This window comes from Harmonia axyridis, chromosome 7 (assembly GCF_914767665.1).
Source record: "Harmonia axyridis chromosome 7, icHarAxyr1.1, whole genome shotgun sequence".
In the NCBI taxonomy this organism is placed as follows: Eukaryota; Metazoa; Arthropoda; class Insecta; order Coleoptera; family Coccinellidae; genus Harmonia; species Harmonia axyridis.
In genome coordinates, this window is record NC_059507.1 from 13,109,475 (window position 1) to 13,133,793 (window position 24,319).

Sequence of the window (24,319 nt, forward strand, 5' to 3'; positions counted from 1 at the left end):
GACATATCCTCCGCGCTTCTCTGAATAGTTGCGTTCACGCAATAAGGTAAGCAAATATAAACTTTTTTTGAGGCACCTAGTATAATCTTCATGTTGTGGGGAATAGTGATCAATGTAATGCTATCGTTTAGTTTTGGTTGAATCTAGTTTCGAATTGAGGTATTTCCATGTATTTCATATTGCAAGTTGAAAAATCTAGTCGTTGGAGATAATTCTCAATTGCCCTTGATCGGCCCAAACTCCAAAGTCAAAAACTTCAGTTAGGTAGAGCTGTACCGGATTGCTGACGTAGTAGATTCATACAGGGGTTTATCAGAAAGGCATAAACATACACGTTGATGAAAACAATGAAGAATTATACGTGTCATTATGTCAAAATATTCTACAGTTTTTCTCATTTTCAGAACCAACGATGCAGCTTCTTAAATGCCATAAGTCAGTGATCAAAGGCTAGTTCAGACTAGGGCTGGGAATCATGAATGAATGATTCGAATAATCATTGAATAATTATTCGAATAATTGCATTCTGCATTATTCGAATAATCATGAATAATCACTGAATAGTTGAATAATCAATGAATACTTTTCTATTCATGAATAATCAGTGAATAGTCGAGTGTTCACTGAATAGTTGAATAATCAATGACTACTTTTCTATTCATGAATAATCAGTGAATAGTTGAGTATTCACTGATTATTCAGTGAACAGTTTCCTATTCAGTGAGTTGGATATTTATGAAGTTACGAATGAAAGTTTGAATGATCACTTGACTCACTATTCAGGAATGATTAAAACAAGGTTTTGTGATTCACTACGGACAAATCGTTGTATTAATATTAAAATTACTGGAAATCACATAATATTGAAATAGATAAAATTGAATTAAAATTATAAATAGACTCCTGTCAGTGTTCGAAATCCAAACAAACCAATTGTCATTCAAATTAGTACGTTGTCGTTGAAGAAATTGGCTAATTTTGATAAATAAGATCATTTGAGGAATGATTTTACTATTAATTGATAGACAGAAGAAACGAGATTAATGCCGTAAGTTCGAACTTGAGGTTCAACTAATAAACACGGCTTTTCACAAAATCTGGGGAATGATACAGGATTCAAAGTTACTGGTATTAACCTCGTTCCTTCGGTCTATCAATCAATACTGAAATCGTTCCTCAAATACTCTTATTTATGAAAATAAGCCAATTCCTTCAACGAGACCGTACTAATTTGAATGACAATTTATTTGTTTGGATTCCGAACACTGACAGGAGAACCAAAAATGGCGGTGTGTGACGTCACACTAATAGAGCGAATATGGCGAGAGGCAAAACACCAAAACAATTATACCACGTCGCAAAGGATATATTCACTCATCAAAACGCTCGTATTTTATTGGTTCATTAAAACATGAGTTCAATCACTGAATATTGACTGAATTTTGAATAATCACTGAATAATCATTGAATAGTCACTGAATAATCACTGAATAATCATTGAATAATCACTGAATAATCATTGAATAATCACTGAATAATCAACGAATAGTTGAATATTCATGACTACTCATGAATAGTCAAGCATGAATAGTTGTTTGAATGAATTATTCGTATAATCGAATAAATTTATGGATGAATATTCGAATACAAAAAGGCGAAAAAGTCCCAGCCCTAGTTCAGACGTGAGATCAACTTTCACAGCCAACACAAGAGAAAACCAATATTTTCCAGCAGATAATAACGAGCAAATTTTCAATCGGACTTTTCGAATGATGAATCTATCGATCTATACCTGGAAGATTCAGATTCTAGCGAAGAATCGAAAGCCGTGTGATAGCTATCTAGCGAGGTAATGCTTTCCTTCCTGGCTGTTAGGTCCTCGGTGAAGGAAAATTCGATGCCGTGCAAGGGTGTTAATTCTAGGATTTTTTGGGGGTTTCTTAAGCTATGGTAATTTTCATTCCTGAAACATGCATTCGGTACTAAGGATGCGGCAAATAAACAATAACTGCAACAGAAATAGAAAATGAACTGAACGGGGATAATACAAATTACAAGAGGAAGAAAGGTGCTGAAGAAGTTTTTTCTTCATTTTCAAAAAAAAACACGAAACAAAAAAAATGCAATAATTTTGCACCGCTTGAAATTTTTTACGTATTTTATACATGGAAGTACAACATTGCTTTCGCCGTTTTTTCAAGGCTTTATTGTAAAAAAAATGGTTATACATTTATGATTCAAAGTGTTGTCCATCGCTAGCCACGGCTTCCTCCCTTCTTTCAGGCAGCGTACAAATCCCGTGTTGAAAAAACTGGTCATCTTCTAAAGCGATCCACGAATCGATCACGAATCATCACTTTATCATGTCTCTCTGTTGTATTGCGGACATTTGGCTTTCAATACTCGGCTCAAACGCATTAATTGCGTTCGATAACGATCGCCTGTGTTTCAGTCGGTTTTAACAACTCATAATAAACTACGCGGAGCTGGTCCCACCAAATACTGAGCATGACCTTGAAACCGTGAATATTAGGTTTTACCGTCGACGTGAAAGCATGGCCGGAATATCCCCATGATTTTCTACGCTTGTGATTACCCATGAACCCATTTTTCGTCTCCAGTAATAACGCGATGCAGAAATCCCTTTCGTGATTGCCTTGCAAGTAGCTGTTCACAAACAAACAAACACCATTCAACATATCTCGGCTTCAACTTGAACGGCATCCAATTTCCTTGTTTCTGAATCATTCCCATGAATTTCAGGCGTTTTGAAATGGCTTGTTGCGTCACTCCCAATGATCCTGCCAATTCTTGTTGAGTTTGACAAGAGTCTTGACCAAGTTATGCCTCCAATTCTTAATCTTCGAAAGCCTTCTCTCTTCCATCTTCGACATCAAAATCACGATTCTTGAAGCGTTCAAACCAATCTCGGCGCGTCTTCCACTAATATCAGCCTCACTTTAGTTATTTGAGAGCATTCGATGAGCCGTAGTCGCAGATTTCTTCATATTAAAGCAAAAAACTGAAACCTATCGCAAATGACGAGAATTTGACTCGTAAGCTGACATGTTTAATCGAGAATAACTTTATGATGCAGACACAAATCGACCAATATCTCGATGGCGTTATGTTTACAAATACCTAAGCTTATTGTATGACATCTACGATCTATTTATATCGACTACCACTTACTGCTACAGTGATCTATTCCAAAACGGCGGAAGCAAAGGTGTACACCAATATATTTTTTCCTTCTTTAATCTCACGGTAAATTCCAAATCATTAAAAAAGAGCAGTTTACAGAATGAGAAGAACTCGATGAACCCCTGACTGAGTCAATGTTTTTCTCTAATTTTTACTTGATGAAACCGAACTTGTTTTTATAAGGATATTTTTTTGGACCGGCACCCAAAATTACCTAGTTACGCCACTGGTCTCAGAGTTTATACGAGTTGACAGCTTTCATGGAACGAAACTAAGGAATTTAGAATAAAGAAAAGTTGATCGTCAAAAAAAAACTTCTTCAGCAATAAATTCAAGCGAATAAAAAATAAAAACAGAGCTGATATCGCAAACACTAATATTCATAGTAATAACAATCGAGTGACAAATCTAGGACTCACATAGATACTCCTGACGTCCGTCTATCTTCGAAGCCTTCAGGAGGCCTGGCGTGCTTATGGTAACTGTCCCATCTTAGGGGCGATGTGCCAGGTGAAGGATCCGTGGTACCAGACCTGGAGTTCTTAGAAGACGGTCTCACGTTCTCGTAGGGGCTTCCCAGGTCAGAGTCCGGATGGGGTACGGCCGGAAAGGGATGATTTGACTCCCCATCGCTATCAACTAGTGGAAGACCTCTTTTGTGCCCTGGATAAGTTAAAAAAAAGGTAGTTTTTAAATGCATATTATCGACGAATCTGTTTGGAAATGTGATTGGAGGGGGCTTGAAACGAATGGTGATCCAATCAGTGCTTTAGTCAACATTGTTAAATTTGACAAATTAATTATTTGACAGTTTTGTAGGTTAGGTACTGTCACTATTCTGTGGTCCATTATCTGAGGGGGGAGGGGGGGGGTGGCAAACAAGCAGATTTCTCATTAGACTCTCTGTTATGAATCTTTGACGCGTATTATAAATGTAATATATATATATATATATATATATATATATATATATATATATATATATATAATTGCAATTGCAATTATTTCATCTTTAGAATCTTGAGTCCAAACTACGAAGATTCAACCCAAATTACCTATACTGTGTCAAATACAAGACGGAGCAATATAAACTAAGTAAATCGCAGGGTTTGCGCATAGAGCAGAACTTCTAAAGTACTGATCAAATCACCCAGTTTTTTCAATTATTAAATTCGCTTAAGCCAACCTCTACTGAAAGTCAAATTCAATGATTACATCTAGACTTACTTTTCAAAATCCCGATAATTTCTTGAGACGCAGGTGCTGTATTAAACTGACTCAACAAATCCATCACAGTGTAATTAGTTGCGTCCCTTATCGAAGTGTTGGCACCATGTTCCAGAAGTGTTTTCACCACTTCCACCTTGCCGCACAGGGCAGCCTCGTGTAGAGGAGTACCAGATTTGGTTCTTACGTTCACGCTGAAACCAGCTCTCAACAGCACCTCCACAACAGCCCTGGAAAAAAGAGAAGAGTTTAGGATGATGCGCAGTCACACTTTTTTTTCATTACAAAATGATATAGTCATCGTATTTAGGAAAAGGTATACAGTACTTGCGAGTCTGTACGCAGAAAGTCCAAAGATCGAATCATTTTGAACACACCTACGTGTAACTCCTTCCCTCAAAGCTATATTGGAAAGCGAATTGTTCAAATTATCGAATCATACTATCTTTATTTAACTAATTGGATTTCATCTTAATCCATATTGAAATTCTATCATTTAGGTATCCAAGTTACCTTGGTATTGAAATTAATTCCTCTAATCTTTATTTTAATAATTGACTCATAAGCTAGATCGGACAGATCGTAGACAGAAACTAGTTGTATATCAACTAACAAAACACTTGACTAATAAAAACTAGAGCAAAGGAAATAATGATAATACTTCCAACAGATTTAAAATTATCTACCAGCGTCAACATAACAGCCTCGCAAGTGTTGAAAATATGAATTTATACGCCGAAAAACAGAAGTAAATGACGTAAATGTTTTCAGAGTAATCAAAGCAGATTAGATTAATAATAAAACAATGTATGACCAACTGGTGCATGAATATCAGCTTGACACCTGCATGGCGTGCTATTCGTAAGGTTTACAAATATTTGTTGCATTATTCTCCCAATTTTTGATATGAAATAAACAATTGTTTGGCCATACAATGAAGTCGATTAAAATTAGCTGGAAAATGATCTCTTGATTCATTAGAAGCGGAAGAGAAGAAACGTCTTTTTTGTTAAATGATACTCCTCTGATCCAAGTCAGTAGGCAACCTAAGTTATATAGGTAGATAAGTTATATAGGTAGATAGGCCTACAACTTTGCTTCCGCCGTTTTTTTTCGAAATTCGAAGCTTTATTGTGAGAAACTGGTTATACATTTATGATTTTAAGTATTGTATATCGCAGGCCACTACTTTCTCCCACCTTTTAGGCTGCGTACGAATCCCGCGTTGAAAAAACTGGTCGTCTTTTGGAGCGATCCACGAATCGATCCAATTTTTAACTTTTTTGTAAGACAGGCCGTGTGCCATTGATCAAGAATAACTTTATGATGCAGACACAAATCGACTAATATATCGATAGCGTTATGTTTACAAATACCTAAGCTTATTGTATGACATCTAGGATGTATTCATTTCGATTACCGCTTACCGCTACAGCCATCTATTACAAAACGGCGGAAGCAAAGTTGTACACCTAAAGGTCGATTCATATTATCCGACACGTATCGTTTCAGACACCCAGCGAATCGTTTACGACAAATATCATTTGTTGCGTTTCTTATGAAGTAATTCAAATTGTCCGTCACCGATCGAGAGAATATTTTGTCTGATGTCGTATGAGCGGAGTCTGTATGAACGTCGTAACGTGTCTGAACGGATAATGTGAATTAGCAGACAGTTGCGCTCAGATCTGGAACACGTAATTTTCGTTGGTTATGGATTCCGAAAAATTAATATATTTAGTGCGTGTGCAGGAAATTCTATGATATATAATCTAAATTCTTAATAGAGATTGTATCATGATGCTAATGAAAAGGAAAAAATTTGGAGGGCAATTGACGACAAATTGAAATAAGATGGTTCTGTTTTCGAATATTGGGGTGTACACTAAATCTTCTTACTGACTTTTCTCTCGTTTCATCTTCATCCAATAATAATGTAATAGCATATAGTTATTTACGTGAAAGTTTTAACATTTTTTCGCACCTCAATTTATCCACTGCCTGAATCAAACTGAAACGCTGCTTGAATGAGCATATGAACGCGTTCTCCGTTCCGACAATCGATTCGCTTGGTGTCTGAAACGATACGTGTCGGATAATATGAATCAACCTTAATACTTGACTTTATGAATTTCTATGCGTTATTGGTGAAGCCTAGTTCAAAAGCAAAGACGAATCTTTCTACACAAATGGAATTGAAAAGTTACAGCTATGTTGACCAATAATGTCGAATTTTTAAGAAAAAATGAGTTTTCACTGCTTGGGCCCGGGACCTATTGACTGAAGCGTTAGATATTTAAAATCCTAATTCGTATTACGCACCGTTCCAACCTGACAAGCCACCTAATTGCCGCAATCGCCAAGAGGGAGACAACCAGCCACCGCGCTTGGGGATTTCTATGGTGACAACCGAATCATCATCACAGAACCGTGTGGCGTGTGCTGCTGCTGCGTTGCCCACTTGTTTCACCGATTATCACGGTTCCGCACCAGGGAACGCACCTCTCTTCCGTCCGCCGAAATTGCCGGTGGCCCATCTACCCCCGTATTCATTCATACAGGTGAGGACCAGAGGGCGTCACTATGCAACTGCTTGTTTGCACCTATGCGAATAACCGAAGCGTCGATTCTGTGCATCATCTCTCGTTCACGGTGGAATGCACGGGGCTTTCACGGTACAACGACCATCGTAATACCGGCGTATCGACGGCCAAATTGCTCATTTCTGGATAGGATCTGGATAGACTGACGCTGGGGGTGTATGTGTGGAGGAGGGAGAGAGGGTTCGACAATAAGGAGGTATTGTGGAGATCGGGGATAATGTGTAGTCATAGGGTAGGGGTGTCGTTGGTACGTATAGAGTGTTCGTTTTTGATTTGTTCGAGATAGGAGGTTTTGCAATAAGAGGTGTAATTTCGATTTAAAACAAAAACGATGTAACCTCAAAAGTTTGTAATCTCAAATATGAGGTTATTACTCGAACTATCTACTTGGGTATCCGAGGTTTGGCTCAGTGGACACGGAGGGATTCTTCAAGATGTTAAGATATAATAGTTAATAAAATGGGCGCAGGTAAATTTCTTCCCGGAAATACCCTCTAGTCAGAACAAACAACTCTAAAATTTACCATAAGAGTGTAATGATAAAAAGGTTTATAAAGGTAGCACAAGATACAGCTGTCAATTGGCGTTAACAAGAAGTAAGAGCAAATTGGTCGCAATTGAACGATAAGGAGGGGGTCACTGATACAAAACAGTGAAAAAGAGGAAATGAAATTGAGGAAATCAAATATCAACCGCGACGCGTCGCTTGAGCTCAGGCGCGTAGTATGGTAACAATTTATGTGGAATTATTCCTTACAAAAAAATATGTTCAATCAGTACCTCACTAATGAAATAATCGTCGGTATATATATATATATATATATATATATATATGTATATATATATATAGGTGATATGTTGTCAGACAATGAATATTATCCCGGACATGCTTCCACGTCGACGGCCAAACCGAATATTCACGGTTGCAAGATCATGTTCAGTATTTGGTGGGGCCAGCTCGGCGTAGTGCATTATGAGTTGTTAAGACCCACTGAAAACCCACTGGGGATCGTTATCAAACGCAATTAATGGGTTTGAGCCGAGCATTGAAACACAAACGGCCGCAATACAACGAGAAACTTGGTGATGTTGCGAAAGTGATCAAAACATATTGGAAACGTTGGAACAGGAAGTCCTTCCCCACCACCCCTATTCTCCAGACGTTGTTCTCTTGGACTATCACTTTTCGATCAATGGCACACGGCCTGATTCACCAGCACTTCCGGTCTTATGAAGAAGTAAAAAATTAGATCGATTCGTGAATCGCTTCAAAAGATAACCAGTTTTTTCAACGCGGGATTTGTACGCTGACCGAAAGATGGGAGAAAGTAGAGACCACCGATGGACAATACTTTGAATCATAAATGTATAATTAGTTTTTTTACAATAAATCCTCGACTTTCGGAAAGAAAACGACGGAAGCAAAAATGTACGCCTATGTAAATGGTGACATCTTCACATATCGGGGGGTTTTGAACCCCCTAAACCACCTTTCCCTGGCTACGCCCGTGTATTGTATAATATAATAATAATAATCTTTATTGAGTGACAAAAACACTAACTACAACGAATAAAAGAAAAATCAATATACAATTCTATTAACAATGTTTCTTCACATGTGCAACCAACAATTTTTTAAATGTATCGTATTTGTTACAATTTCTTATCGTATGAGGCAAAGCATTAAGCTAGGTTGACATGGGTAGTGCATTGCGTCCAATGATTTTACTCCTTACTCACGGGCGATGAAACGACGTATATTCGTATTGCCATAACCTATTTGGCAAATTTATGTTGTTTCTTCGTCGGCACAAAGGGATGCCGACCAGCACTGATGACTGCACATGTCTTTCTGTGTCAATCTAGATATTTATGACTATGATGCGGCTCCTTTTTGATGGGAATTAACTTTGTCGGTATTTCTGCCTGTTGTTTATGACCGAATTAAATCTCATTCCGAATTTCTAAACATTTGATTTCTGTTGATCAATCGCAAAACGTTTGTGGCTCTATTTTCATCCAAGGAATATCGCTTTTTCATTTTCTCTTGCCGTTAATATTTTCACAAAAGTTTTTGTCTGAGAATATTTTTATATAGTTAGGCTATATGCAGGGTATCCCGGGAAGAATGCGGCAAATGGATACATAAATGGAGGTCATCATGGGGGACTCATATCAAGATCGCCATTTGCTATATACAGGGTGATGTTAATCTCATAAGTGAAATTTCACAGTTCAATAACTCTTTAACTAATCGACCGAATAATTTCGAATTTTGAAGAGTAGTCACTCTACTATCGCCTTCCTTCAATATTTCTGAAATCGCGAACAAATCAGATCCGGACTTTTTCTATTTTCGGAAATATTGGATCACCCTGTACGTGCACTTTTCTCGAATTCGTAACCACAAATAATTAATTCATAGAGAAAATTCATAAACCATTATTGGCACCGTCATACAGGGTGATCAATAAACAGTTATATCTCGAAAATGGAATGAAATTGGTGGAAATGAATATGGTTTTTACTGACATGATGAATCTTTTCCGAACATGAAATTCCATCAAAGTCCGGTATACTAAGTGAGAAAGAAAAACGAATCGAAGTTTTTCCCTCATATGCAGAAGTTAAAAAAAATCAGTATCACTGGCAACACTGTGTGGAAAGTTGGTCTAGCACCTTTTGATTTTCGAAAAAAAAAATCGAAAATCCAAATGTGCTGGGTCAACTTTACTCACATCAAAAAATTGTGCTACACCCATGTAAAGGTAGGTATTCCGTAGAAATTTCCACAAAAAATTAATCAGAAACAAAAAAATTAGAAAAAGTTGAACCAGTTTTGGTCTTTTTGACCGAGATTTGTTTTATACACTTTGATATCTTGGATTTGTACACATATTTCAATCGAAAATTTTTGACGTCGAAGGAAATACTTTTTTCTTCAACCATTTTTCCGAATCGGCTCGGTTCAAATATATGTACCTGCAAAGACTCACTCTGTATAGTTGGGCTACTATATACATATTTCTGCTGACTGATGTCTGTCAGATTTTCAAACAATTTACTGATAACTGATTTCCATCCTTTGAAGAAAAAGTAGAGTTATTTTTGAAAATCTGATCAGAACAAGTAGCAAAAGTATCTGAATCAATTTTCGCCGAAGAAAAACCAAAGTGCAGGACTGACTTTCTTCAATTTTTTTTTACGGAAATGTCAGGGGCACAACTTCCCATAAGTGCAGCACAATTTTTACACATATTTTCATAAGAAAAATCGAAATACAGATGTGCTGGGATGAGATTTTTCTAATTTTTGAGTGTTCCTGTGAAACCAAAAAAATTTATGAAATGAGTGCTGGCCTAGCTTTTAATTGAATTTTGTAATATTCAGTACATGTAGTAAAAATTTATTTCATCCGTTGAATCCCAATAACATGTTTTGGGAAATATTTTCAAAGTCGTATTTAACAAAAAAAAATCAATTTAACAAAGTATCACAAACCTAGTACAGCTCAATTCATTACAAAAAAAATCGAAAATAACCCTTGTCTACTCCCACTATGGTCGCTCCAAGACCACGCAACACGTTAAATATCTAACATGTTTGATATTCCATTTTATGTTCGTGCCGGCTGCGAAACCGTCCGTTTCGAGAATTGTTTCACAACTCCTCCGTTGACACGAGTCGATCTCTACACATAACTAACCTCGCCTGTGCTTCACTACCCGTGTCAACTAGGATAAATCGTTCATTTCGTGAATATTCGCACGATTCTTCCGTTGACACGGGTCGTTTTCCATGTATTCTTGAACCACAGCTGTGATCCACTTGCCATGTCAACCTAGCTTTATATTGAACAAGCCCCTGCATCAAATTTGAACCCGTCGCTGAACTAGTGTTACAAGTATCAACATAAAAACTGTCCCTTTGATTTTATACATAAAAAGTTTTTTTTAAAGGTAACCTTGTTACTTGTTAATTGGTGGTAGAACTTGTAAATTGTTTTGTTATCGACCGATCGAGCACTATTGACTCATCCTGTATATATTATAATGTGTATAATGTTATTTGTCATAACTCTAAACCGCCCCCGCCGATGCCATTTTCAGGCCATCACCGCCATCAATCCCATCCCGCCACATCTCATTTCGTCTCCTAATCCCATAAATCCCCGATACGATATATTTCTGCATCTTCCAGGTTGCCGTCACGCGTACGGGACTCCGCGCTATGCGGATTACACGACCATTGTTCCCCGCGTTACCGCTTCCCATCCACGAGGCGCATTAGCCACGCAATATACGTATCAGGCTGAGCGTGCTGAGCCGGCCGCCGCCGCCGCGTGTTGCAATACTCTCGCAACACATGCCATACCGATGGACGCAGCATATTGCAGCTCATCCGGTATGTTCCCAGTTATAATGCGTAGGATTCCTGGAGGGACCTCGTGTTTTAGGGGGTGGTAGGGGTGGGGGTGCAGGTGATGTATTGTGGGGCAGTGCGTTGGAGTGGTTTTCTCTACAAGTGGCGAGAAAGGGTTTAGTCTGGGGGGAGGGGTGCCTACCGCAGGGTCCTGTTGTTGGACGGTTAATTTTACCGGAAGTAGTGGCGCAACCAGGATCAGAGATGTCATACTCATAGCCGCCAATATTCCGGTAGATTTCTCACAAAAATTTTGCAGAATATGACTGGGGCCTGTTGGAAAATAAATTTCAATTCAAGATGCCAGAATCATTATCTTGCTAGCGATCTCTGTAAATTGCACAGCTTTCCAATGCAGCGGTTGAGTTCGTTAATGGGCAAAATGTCACTAGAGGTTCCATGAATGCCGTTCGATATTTTGATTTGCTGATAATTTCAAAACTATCGATTTTATCGGAATTAAATTTTGCGTTTGAATGTGAAATAACAATTCCAGGCTGATTTCATCATCAGAAAACCAATATTTTGAAATGATCAGTTTGGAATTTTGCATTTCATTACGTCGCGCCGACCAAAACTGCACACATGAAACTAATGAAAACTTTGCAAAGTTGAATTTTCAATTATTCTATATGACTGTTTTTAAAGTTGGATCTTTTTCTGTTAGATGTGAAACTAACCACAATAAAACATTTCGGGAAAAATTGGGAAAAGACATTCAAATGTTTGATTAAGAAGCAGCCACCACCTAATTGGTAATAATCGTATCCTTCGAGTGAGAAATACGTATTCCCCCAAGTGGTGAAAAATAACTAACTGAAAGAAATCAAGTGTCGCATAGGGGTATATTTTATTGATTATTTTTTCACTTCAACATTTTGCATAAATGATTTAAGAATTCCCAGTATACAATATAAATCACAAAAATTAATTTACCTGTGACCATTCCTGCTGGCCATATGCAGTGGCGTATGTGGATAAACGATGTCTGGAGCGGCCCTCCTCAAGCACTGCATCAAACTAGGATCCGTCCTAACCAATAGTTCAACCGTGTCCAATCTGAAAAAGAATCGAGTCATTCAGGTTCCAGACATAACAATTTGTTTGTGCTATCTTACCTTCCATATTGCGCGGCCAAATCTAAAGCCGTCTCGCCCCTGCCATTTCGTATGCCCGGATCACACGCGTACTCCAAAAGAAGACTAACCACAGCCGTATGACCATACTGAGCAGCGCAATGGAGAGCTGTTTCGTCATCTTTGTTCTGGAAGGAAAAAATCGAAACTTTACGTTGTAGAAAAGATCCTAAACTACGAATTATATCTTCTCCTCATCAACTCTCACATAAATTAGTGATTAATACGCTGTTCAAAGTTCGAGAAGGAATGTAACTAAATAATTAAACTAATGAAATGGATCAATTCAAACTATACAGCCTAAAGCCGAAAAATGGCAGTCAATTCATGTCTAATAACTGGTAGGTGATATTTACTATCAAATAGATTAGATTATTGTTGGAGTCGATTAGCTAGGACTTAGTCTTCCAGAACTGCGGCCATTTGATCGTTTGTCCTAACAGCCTACTCAATGAGTTCTAAGGAGATCATCTATAGTATTTGCAACTCTGGCAACATCCTCAGGAGCCTTAGCTATCACGCATCGAGAGAATTAAGAACTGGCCAGCCTTGAAGTGTGGTCTTTAGACCATCCCGTTTTGGATATTTATATAGCTCGTACTCTGGCAGAAGTCAACTGTCAACATTTGTAACATGGTATTTGTACCGAATGACCCGAAGCTCAGCTCGCTGTAGCTACCGAAGCTTCTTGAAGTAGACTTGAATTTCACGAATCTCTTCACTCGCGCAAGTCTGGGCGTGTTTCTTCAGAGGTTCTCTTTGTTTCCCAGTTCCCACTGTTGGATCACTGCTCTGTGGTGTTACTTTCCAAAACCACAGAAGGGTTCAGGTCAGATGACCTGTACTATCAGATACGAACTCATTCAAGACAGTCAATGCCACCATCAATGACAGGTTTTATGTGTATTGCTTTCTCATTGATCATTAGAGTAGATTTTATAAGCTCCAAATAAAAACAGTTGCTAATGAGACCATCAAAACTTAAAACGGAGTTGTGCCATTGTGTTTTTCAGTATTTGATGATATTGTTCTGAAGAGAAAGAGTGGATATGTATTTATTAACTTTCTTATGCTCCTAGAGGATCTATTACGACATTATCAATCTGATTAAGGATGCCGAAAAGGCGCACAAATCAAATATTGCACTCTTATTGATACACCCTTCATTATAGCTATGGATGGGTGCTTTCTATATGTCCATATTCATCTTGAATGAAGATTTTCTGCATATACTCAATGCAACAACAACCTCCAATTATCACCATTTTTCAGACATAAAACTCACCGTCAAATTGACGTTGCAGATGGATGGTCCAGAAAGCAGCATCCTGACAATTTCCACGTTGCCCGACCAAGCTGCCAGATGTAGGGGAGAAGATCCTTTGACGTCGATGATATTCGTTGAAGCGTCATGGTCCAAAAGCAGTCTTACTATTTCCCTGTGAAACAGAACGATCAGAGGAGTTTCGATATTAGAGCGTAATGAACACTTACTTGTGTCCGTTTAGTGAAGCGTGATGTAAAGCCGAATATCCGCTGCTGTCTTGAACGTTAGCACCAGGCCCTCTTCGCAGACTGGAACGAAAAAAAAATGTATCATTGAAAATGAGTTTTTGATATACATATAATTTAAAACTTCTATTAGTTGGAATATTGATAGAGGATATTTCCAAAATGAATGATTTGGTTGCACCCTAAAGTATATTTAAGAGATATCCGATAAAAAGACCTTTAAGATAAGTTGAGGTCATTTTTCGAATCAAAAGATTGAAAACATTACCAACAAAAAACATCATCAAAGCGTCAACTCGAACAACATCCTAAGATTAACTTATTTTAGAGTATTTGCCCATTATAAAGGGTGGTTTTTTAGAGCTATAGAACTTTAAATTGCAATTAATCAACGATGGATTTTCGATTGACATGGATTTTATTTATCCGCAAGATAATCTTGTGGATTGTGTTATAATCTTGTGTGTTACATTTTAAATATGATTTCTGACATATGACCTCCACGGCTGGCTCGGATGTAGTCCAATCTGGACGTCCAATTTTCAATGACTTTTTCCAACATTTGTGGCCGTATATCGGCAATAACACGGCGAATGTTGTCTTCCAAATGGTCAAGGGTTTGTGGCTTATCCGCATAGACCAATGACTTTACATAGCCCCACAGAAAGTAGTCTAGCGGTGTTAAATCACAAGATCTTGGAGGCCAATTCACAGGTCCAAAACGTGAAATTAGGCGGTCACCAAACGTATCTTTCAATAAATCGATTGTGGCACGAGCTGTGTGACATGTTGCGCCGTCTTGTTGGAACCACAGCTCCTGGACATCATGGTTGTTCAATTCAGGAATGAAAAAGTTAGTAATCATGGCTCTATACCGATCACCATTGACTGTAACGTTCTGGCCATCATTGTTTTTGAAGAAGTACGGACCAATTATTCCACCAGCCCATAAAGCGCACCAGTCAGTTTTTCTGGATGTAACGGTGTTTCGACATACACTTGAGGATTAGCTTCACTCCAAATGCGGCAGTTTTGTTTGTTGACGTAGCCATTCAGCCAGAAGTGCGCTTCATCGCTGAACAAAATAAAATGGACGTAGTGCGCGATACGTATTCCGCACAGAACCATTATTTTCGAAATAAAATTGCACTATTTGCAAGCGTTGTTCAGGCGTGAGTTTATTCATGATGAATTGCCAAACCAAACTGAGAATAAATCACTTGACAGCTGTTAAATCGGTCGCCATCTTGAACAGTAATGCCAACTTAAAGTTATATACCTCGAAAAAAACACCCGTTATATCATATTCCAAACATGTTTCATTCCCAAGGAAGCCTTTGTTTGCATCAACAACCTTCTCCTATGTGTTGTAAGATCAAGAGAAATAATTAATTACTGGAGATCCTTTCAACTTAATGCAGTTTTCAATATCTGCTGTTCGATCTTTCAGGAAACTACCGCTGAAATATAACTTTCCTAGGTAGATTCAAAAACTTGATATAAATTGGAATTTAAAATGTTTGATGAAGCAAAGATTAATCCTTCCGAGTGAAACATTTCTAATATCGCTCTGAGCAGTTATATCGAATTGCGGGAACGACACATTTCCTCCTCATGTGACATTGAGTATCTCTATATTGCAGAACTATTCCGTATGTTCAATAAATATTAGACAGAATAATTTTCGGCATCAGCAGAAAATTTTTGGTAACACTTACTGAATATACCCTTTATAGCACAAACAGCTAGGGGAGATGGCCGAAGAAGTGGCCATTGTTCCGATGATTGGCTTTTGCCTCTTTCAATATGCCCTTAATAACTACATCAAAGATTGTTAGTTGTTTGGTTGAAGCAGTACTTCAGACCTGAACACGAAATGAGGAAAGCTGAGTTGGTCCTCCTTCCTCGGATTTTCTCCCCTGTATTGGTTTAGACTCTAGTCTAAACCAATACAGTTATTGACGTTTGAGTGCTCTAGCACTCAAACGTCAATAACGCAATAATACACACGCAATATTTTCTAATAATTTTTGGGGATGGTTGTTATTGCGTATGGATTACTGTGTTTGGAAGGACATTCAGTTCTTCTTGTTTGAAAAGGTGATTTATTGAATAACGATAGTAGGTTATTTCAGAGACTGCTGAGATTTATTATAATGTGATTTAAAATAAGGTGTAGAAAAGGATTAATAAATTTTTTTTATTATAGATCGCTTAGGCAATTTGTAACCATTTTCGAGTAATTGAACTTGAAAAATTGTAAGTAGCTGAGACATAGGTACTGTATAATTAACCAAATGTAACAATACCAAAGAACAATGCTTTTAACAGTTTCTCATATTATTGACTGTTTACATCTTGATTACTCAGAATTATCCATGATAACGTTTTGTATTGTTTAACAATGGGGAACAAATTATAGTTTTTAAGTGCATTAAGTTTTCAGCGTCAAAACTAGCTAACAGAAAAACTTTCGCCTAATGAACTTTTCGTTTGGAATAACTTGGACTATAACATATCAAAAATTCAGCCAATTCGACATGGGGCCACTTTTCCTAATAAAGTGTCACATATCCTTTGTTGTTTAAGTTCTTTAATAGGCCCCAATTAATTAATTAATAGAATTCCAGTATCCAACATCCTGCTTACTTTGATATCATTGGAAAGCAATTTTGAAAAATCGTGAAAAAATATAAACAAATTCCAAGAAAACTAATGAATAATAAATGTCATATAACTTTGTTTAAAAACGCAAATGTTATTATGATAGTCATTGAATTTAAATTTAAAATGATTAAATGATCTTATCATATTCTGACGATGAATTGTGCTATGGACACAAAAGAAGAATTTCTGCCTGGACCTCGTCCACTAGTGAATTAATAATGAACGAATTAGACTACAAAAGCATCAATGGAGCACCGTATAACAGTATTTTTCATGACTACCTACATATGTTGGTATAAATTTCGCATGCTCCAATTAACTAATAATATAGCATAAATCAAATACATAACTGAAAGCAAACATTTCATGGTACGTGTAAAAGTAATGGATTATCACAAAGTGCTTTTCTAATAGATAACTACATAACAGTGTGCCAAGTTCAATTTGTCTAAGTAGTACGTGACAAACTTCATAATGTTGCAGGTCAAGATTCAGGTCACATCCAAAAGTTGAGAATGACAAAGAGCAGGAGTGAATGAAGTGTAACAAATTCCTAACAGGATCGATAACTCCGCTTCCGTCAACTGTAACACCTTCTATTCCATTATCCCGTACTCGTAAAATGAGGAGACAAGCGAAAATCGTTTGAGAGATTCTTACCAAGGTCTATTGATTACAAATCAACTCTTCATTCTCTGTATAGTTCATAAAATATTTCAATGCATCTCGAGAAAAATACGCTGCAAGTTCTATACAATACTTTATCATTCACTTCTATCTCGTAGAGTATGTAAAACCATTGAAAAGAGTGGCGGAGAATGAAAAAAATTGTTGGCGCATCGTAGGTTCGAACCCAGACCTTTTAGGTCAAAACGTCAAGCTTACTATCACTGAGTCGCACATCCAACAAGTTATAATAGCAATTAATTTACGGTGAATATTTCCCTCCTGTCAAAAATTCTATGTATATGGAGAACAATTATCGAAAATTACAGCGATAATTGCATTGTAGGAAGCGAAACAGCACTGCGATAATTGTTCTGTTCATGGATGCATAGTTTCTATGCATCTTACACAGTTCGAATCTATGGCAATTCCATTCTACATCAGTTCGACAAGTGATGTAACAGTTTATTCGGGAAATATTCCCCCGAATTACACTCGTGCATCAAAATGACCGGATAATTTCGCATTCCAGCGTGTTTTCTTCGAAAAACTGCATTCGGTCATTTTCATGTTAACACGCTGTCATTCAAAATTATCGGTAATTTTGATGCACTTGTGCAATTACTTACGATTATTTCAAGATGATATGATTTAGGCAAGAATTCAAAATAAGGTCTTTTACCTCTTGTACCCAAAGAAAGAGATTAGGAACGCCTTTTACTTGCCCGAAACCTTTATGTGGTGAAGGAAGATGCAGCTGAATAAGAGTTTCGAGATTTGGAGGAAATATAAAGAAAAATACTCTGGCTGAATTTCCCAAGAATGTATCACTCCAAAAGTTTCCTTCAGATCTTCAATAATACTAGGTTTAAAAAGTATTTGGATCTCTATGCGAACATGCTACCTCCTCACTGGTTTCCTTAGAGCCTCAGGAAGAACCTAATGAGAATAGTGTTATCAGATGAATAGTGAGCGCAGATTTTGTGGAGAGAAGGAAGAAACCATACCAGATATTGGAGTTCATTAGAACTCCAGATCTGGAAAGAGAGCTGTAGATTATGCTGGGTTGGAAACAGCTCTGATGGAGAACACACTATAGCTCAAGGTGCGGTGCAAGTAACATTTAGAATTTAAGTATTTCGAAACTATTGGGGCTAGGACTGCAGAAATACTGTTGAAAGGAGTAGGTTCACCAAAATTGAAGAATTCCGTGCTTGTCAGCCGTGGGCCAGTCAATTTTTCACCTGATGTTTCGCTTACCACTACGGTAAGCATCTTCTAGTGGGTGGGGGCGGTTTGTAGACTGTTACCTTCATCATAAACTTAGCTAACTAGAAGATCATTCACTTTTAGCTACCAAATATCTTCAGTGAAAATGAGAAGACAGTGGAAAAGCAAGCTTTAGAATATCCCTACATTCAAGAGTTATCATGTATATACGAAGACGAAGAGACGGACAGGATTGGTTTTGACCTTGAATTCCTCATTAGTTGAAACCAAATCATTTTAAACAACTCTCTACTCAAAGATTTTTTTTGCATTATTATCATTGAGGAATTAACGGGCACCAAAGCCTATAAACTATAAAGGTTTATCAGTCTCAAAGGATCAAATACAATTCATTTTGAATAATTGAGTTCTGAGGAATAATTGGTTTTATTTCTTGGAAATAATTAATGTCATGTAATAAAAAAATTCCATATTTCTATGAGTTTGGGACGAATGAATCGAAGTAATCAATGAAAGCAATCAATGCCTAGGAATTTCATTTACGATGTCATTTATCGATATACCTCCATAACGTTAGGAATGCTCATTGATGTGATGATGGAAATTCAAATGAAATTTAATGGAGATTCAGATAAAATTTCATTTACATCACGTAGCAATCCTTATAATCATTCGATGTTAATTCCACATGAATCTATTCGAGAAATTTTCGAAATGAGTATCCTTTGAGGGAACAGATCACAATATCTGCAATTTTTTAATTTTGAGGTATGATGGAGTCAATTTCATTTATCCCTAACTGTGTGGTGTATAGTCTGTGACTGTGACCGGAAAACACAGAAAAAAAAACTAAAATTCGATGTTTCGATCATTGAAATTGACATTTCATGAATTGTAATTGAGAATTTCATTGGTTTATGGATTTCTCAACAATCTTAACTAAGGATTCACGGCTTGGCTTGATTTTCAAGCTACTTGGCTTGAGCTTGACTTGATTTCAAGTCAAGCTCAAGTCAAGTATTTATTTATAAAGTACTTGAATCATATCAAGCTACTTGATTTTCAGCAGTTTTATTGTGTAGTGTCACATCAATAAAAAAAAAGGTGAAATGAGAAGGAACCTTGCAAAAAACGTTTTTATTTATCAAACTTATTGTATGAAAGAACCGAAAATATCTACTTTTTCGAAATAGAAACATAAATTAAATCAATATAAATCATAACAAAATGAAAAATAATAAAAAATAAAGTTTCTTAATATTGAGAAACCTCCAGGCTTTGTTTGATTTCATAATTTTCAATCCAGGATCTAAGACACATTCTTATAGATTTGTCGCATGACCTATTACGGGTTTTTGTAACTGTAAGAGCAGATCTGGAAAATTGTCTTTCAACATGAGCTGAAGATGCTGGCGTTGATAAAAAATCCTTGGCCATTTTGGCCAAGTTTGGAAAGATATTTCTGAAACTACCAAAATCTACCAATAGATTTCATAGAAATTTGAGAAAAAAACTAATGAAGTCACACTGGCGAATTCTTCAGTCTCTCGGCGCTTGAGGTATCCCCTTATTTAGTCTAAGCGCGTACGAGATTGCAGAAATATATGCCGTGCGACGCGTGCAGATCAAGCTCAAGTAATATCAATTAGCTTGATGTCAAGTCAAGCAATAAATATCTAAAAATCAAGTCAAGTGAAGCACAACTATGTAATTTTTCACGAGCTTGATTTTCAAGTCAAGTAGTTGGTTAAAACGTCAAGCTACTTGGCTTGATGAATCCCTACGCCGAAATGTCGATACGTCGCCGTTCTCAACTTGTTGGCCTTCGCACAACTCGTGCAAGAATTAAAGCCTAATGACCATCTTTTACTTGATTGTTGTTCATCGTTTGTTGATTGAATTGATGTTACAATCATTTATAAAGATCATGTATGTAGTTTACAGGTACAAGCCTCTCTTATATATGTGGTCTCCAAGAGCGCAAGCCCTGACTTACCGTCAATGGTTTCCTCATTTATTTAAGGATAGGATAAGACGTTTTTTCGACTATTTCAGATATTCTATAGTATACGTTAAATTTGCATTGTTTCAATTTTTTTTTCAAATCAGAATAATCGACTATCGTGCACCTCAACATTCATTGTACCATTTTTATTCAGCTTCCCTCGAATTCCTACACATATTGAAACCACGGTAGGTAGGTACAATAAATCAAACATAATTTTCAATTCCTCATTCCTTTCCCACTTGATCCATCTGATCGAACAAGTGGGAACATCTGGTCTGGTTATTGGAAATCACGGTACCTATGTAATTTTATATTTGTATCACACCGCCTCTCCGGCATCTATTATCAACTATCCGCAAACATTTATTCGTCTCTCCTGCATCTGCAATTCCAAATTTTGAGGACGTACCTACATCTCCGTTTCTGGCGCGTCTATAGATCTTTTTTAACGTACGACTTCTTCTCGGCGAACCTTCAAACTGTATCTGCGCTAATAATCACGACCAGTGTGAGTCATCGGTGCAACGATTACATCGTTAAGTTGACAGTTGTGACGGCCACTGGGTTTTTCGTACCCGTTTCAAAGTCGCCTACAATTTGCAGTTCATAGACCATTTGGGTCGTTCTCTTTTGTGTTACTTATATTAGTGAGATCAAGCGGGAATTTTAAATTATGATCCATCCGTGGATGTAACCGCTAAATTATCTATATGAATGAACATTTTTTGACAGTTCTAACAACCAATCAAATTTTGTCATTTTGTGTCATATGGAACAATTACACCCAATCATGTCAACAGTACACTGATAATTGCATTCAGTGCAATTATCAATCACTATGACAACACGATTGAGTTTGACAACTTCATTCCAAATAAATTTCAAAACGTCACGTTTTGGCAATGCGTATGTTCAAAGTATAACAAAGTATAAATGCGCTAATCAAAGAAAATTACCAGAAATACAACATACAGTCACAAACATATGAAGATAGGAGTTTAGAGTTCTTCTTCTTTCTGTGTCGTGCCTGTCGTCAGGCGTGGGCTATCTCTATGACAACTTGACTGAACTGGTTTCTGAAAAAAAGTATAGTACTGGACCAAAATTTCTTTTTAAATTTTTTTAAATTACCAGTGGTCTACCAACAAAGTTCTAGGGCTGGTGTATTGATAAAATTTTGACTGTAGATCTCGATCTTTCAAAGAGCGAGAACTTTGTTGGTAGACCACTGGTAATTTAAAAAAATTTAAAAAGAAATTTTGGTCCAGTACTATACTTTTTTTCAGAAACCAGTTCAGTCAAGTTGTCATAGAGATAGCCCACGCCTGACGACAGGCACGGCACAGATTTGACCAATTCAGAATCATTTGCCAATGGCAAATGATTCTGAATTGGTCAAATTGTATATGACGAACAATTTCATAGGCCCATGTCCGAATCAGATGAAAACCTTGGAATTTTATTCGCTTAAATTATGCGGATGTTCGCCTATATTATTTGGGTTTTAAAATTGACCAACTGCTCTGCATAAGTTTAGAATATTATTTCAAATAGTTCAAATACACCCATATGTAAAATGTATGGTTAAGAAACGCTAGTAATATTACTTTATATCGATTTGTATTCTCAAGATGAAGAGGAACAAATAACGACTCGCCCTGTATAAGTTTACAAATCTAATATTCATAGTGCTGTTTTCTGGTTGCTTTGTCAAGTACTACGCATGAAGTTACAATTATATCTCCATACACACTCAGAAATGCGTTGATCATTGATGAGTTTGATCCTAGTCAATGTTAATATATTATTGCTTTCATAAAACTCTCCTTTTACTTTCAGTGACTTGTTTCGCAATTTTTCACTATCATCTTCCTGATCGTAACCTGAGTTGAAGAACTAACTTTCACTGAGCCCGCAGCTATCCGGAAGAACACTGAAGATCTATCAATGTTCAAAGAAATCCAATTGGCTATTACCGATCTTTTACATTTCCTCATTCTGTACCAAAGCAAGTTGAAGACGATCCATTCTATAGATTTCACACTTAGATTATTTGCATTACAAGAGCAATGAAATTTCTTATCGATTAACCCATTTAAATAATCCATTAGATACATTATTTTCTGTGTTATTATATCGTTTTCAAAAAAGAATCGAACTGCTCCTTTTTGTACGGAAATAAAAGAATCTGCGGTGTGAATCACCTTAATGCAATCTGCATTTCTAGAAATGTAAGCAAGAACTTACTTGATTCCATTTAATAATGAACCGTTCTCAGAATTTGAGATTTGCTTTTCTTAGAATTTGCCAGTTAAATTTCCAAGAACTGGGAACGTACGGTTAGAGTTTGTTGATATGTAGATCATTTTCCTGGAGAATTTCCATGAAATTCAACTCGGTAAGGGAAGTAATGAAACGTAAACAAATGTGCCTTATACCTATCTGAGGAATGTTCTGCTCTCTGATTTTTTTAATGCAACTTTTTGGAAAACATAGATTATAAAAGAGGACACCTTTCAAGTAAATCAACTGAACATTATAAAAGAGGAGCATAAAAATATACCTACTTAGGTATCCCAAGTTTCGATCAGAAAACATGAAAATGAATTCGTGAAATTAGAAGAAATTCCAATGGAATAACGTTAATGATTATTATAACATATGAATTCCAAATGAGAAATGTCTTACTAATGGTTTCAATATCTTGAATACCTATCAGTTTGATTGACAGGTTTGCACTCAGAACTAGATCTCATTTCTGGTATTATTAATGCACTGAACTCAAATCGATTTGAACAGGTGTTAACTGTACACTGTATCTACATTCGTAAGGATTTCACATAATGTAACAAGTAATCATATAAAACCAGAGACATTATTCTTCAATGTGAAATTTTACGGTCTGCAATGCTTATTTTTGAGCAGAAAAATCTAAGGAATCTTAAGATTTTACATCACAATCCAAGAAAAAATAATAAATGAGGACTTGTATAACATTTGCATCTTCAAGTCATGGAAAATGCTATTATACCTGTCTTATTCGGTGAATTACAGTTGGAAAAGGTGCATGTGAGATTCTTACAAGGAGTTTCCCTCACCACTTAAATTTTTGCATTGAATTTCAAAAAGAAAAACTCAAAACATCACTTTTTGAACAAGTGGAAACGAATATGGTGATTTTCAGAATAAATAATCATATTATTTCAACAAAATTAACCCATAATGTATAATTATGATTCAGGATTCTTTATTCTATACCATAACTTGATAATAACTATGGAATTCCTCAAAAATCATCAAAAACACACTTACTTGACAACTGTCAAATGAACTAACCTTGCCAGAGGGCCACTCCTTTTGGCTCTCTGTCCTAGGATTTTCTCAACGACAGCAACATTGCCCTTTCTTGCGGCCTCCAGCAGTTCTTGATCTTTCCCCATTTTTATTTTCCAAATTTTCACGAGAACAATAATCGTTTTTATTCATTTCACAATTCACTTTACATCTCACACACTTTAATAGTACTACGTATTTCATTGATCCAGTAGATCGCAGAGGAATCGCGTAAAGTTGTGAGCACAATGATGTCAGATTGTAAAATTTCAATTTGTAGTGATAAGAATTATTTGAATTTCTAATGCACG

The 24,319-nt window shown here is 36.7% G+C and overlaps 1 protein-coding gene across 5 annotated transcripts in view; it reads right to left on the bottom strand.

The window, feature by feature from the left end:
- The window catches only part of LOC123685143 (ankyrin repeat and SAM domain-containing protein 1A-like), a 37,669-nt gene extending 13,391 nt beyond the window's left edge, over positions 1 to 24,278 (bottom strand). For 2 of the 5 annotated variants that reach the window (XM_045624744.1, XM_045624747.1), the window contains exons 1-8: positions 24,012 to 24,278; positions 14,087 to 14,167; positions 13,878 to 14,031; positions 12,575 to 12,720; positions 12,393 to 12,515; positions 4,432 to 4,661; positions 3,624 to 3,867; positions 1,793 to 2,008 (exon numbers count right to left, since the gene is read on the bottom strand). In XM_045624744.1, the coding sequence (XP_045480700.1) occupies positions 1,793 to 2,008; positions 3,624 to 3,867; positions 4,432 to 4,661; positions 12,393 to 12,515; positions 12,575 to 12,720; positions 13,878 to 14,031; positions 14,087 to 14,167; positions 24,012 to 24,115 (1,298 nt within the window). In that variant the 5' untranslated portion in view covers positions 24,116 to 24,278. Of the gene's footprint in view, positions 1 to 1,792; positions 2,009 to 3,623; positions 3,868 to 4,431; positions 4,662 to 4,944; positions 5,059 to 12,392; positions 12,516 to 12,574; positions 12,721 to 13,877; positions 14,032 to 14,086; positions 14,168 to 24,011 lie in introns of those variants that run through there. The other 3 variants (XM_045624745.1, XM_045624746.1, XM_045624748.1) reach the window with 3 other exon arrangements.
- Positions 24,279 to 24,319: the final 41 nt, after the last annotated feature.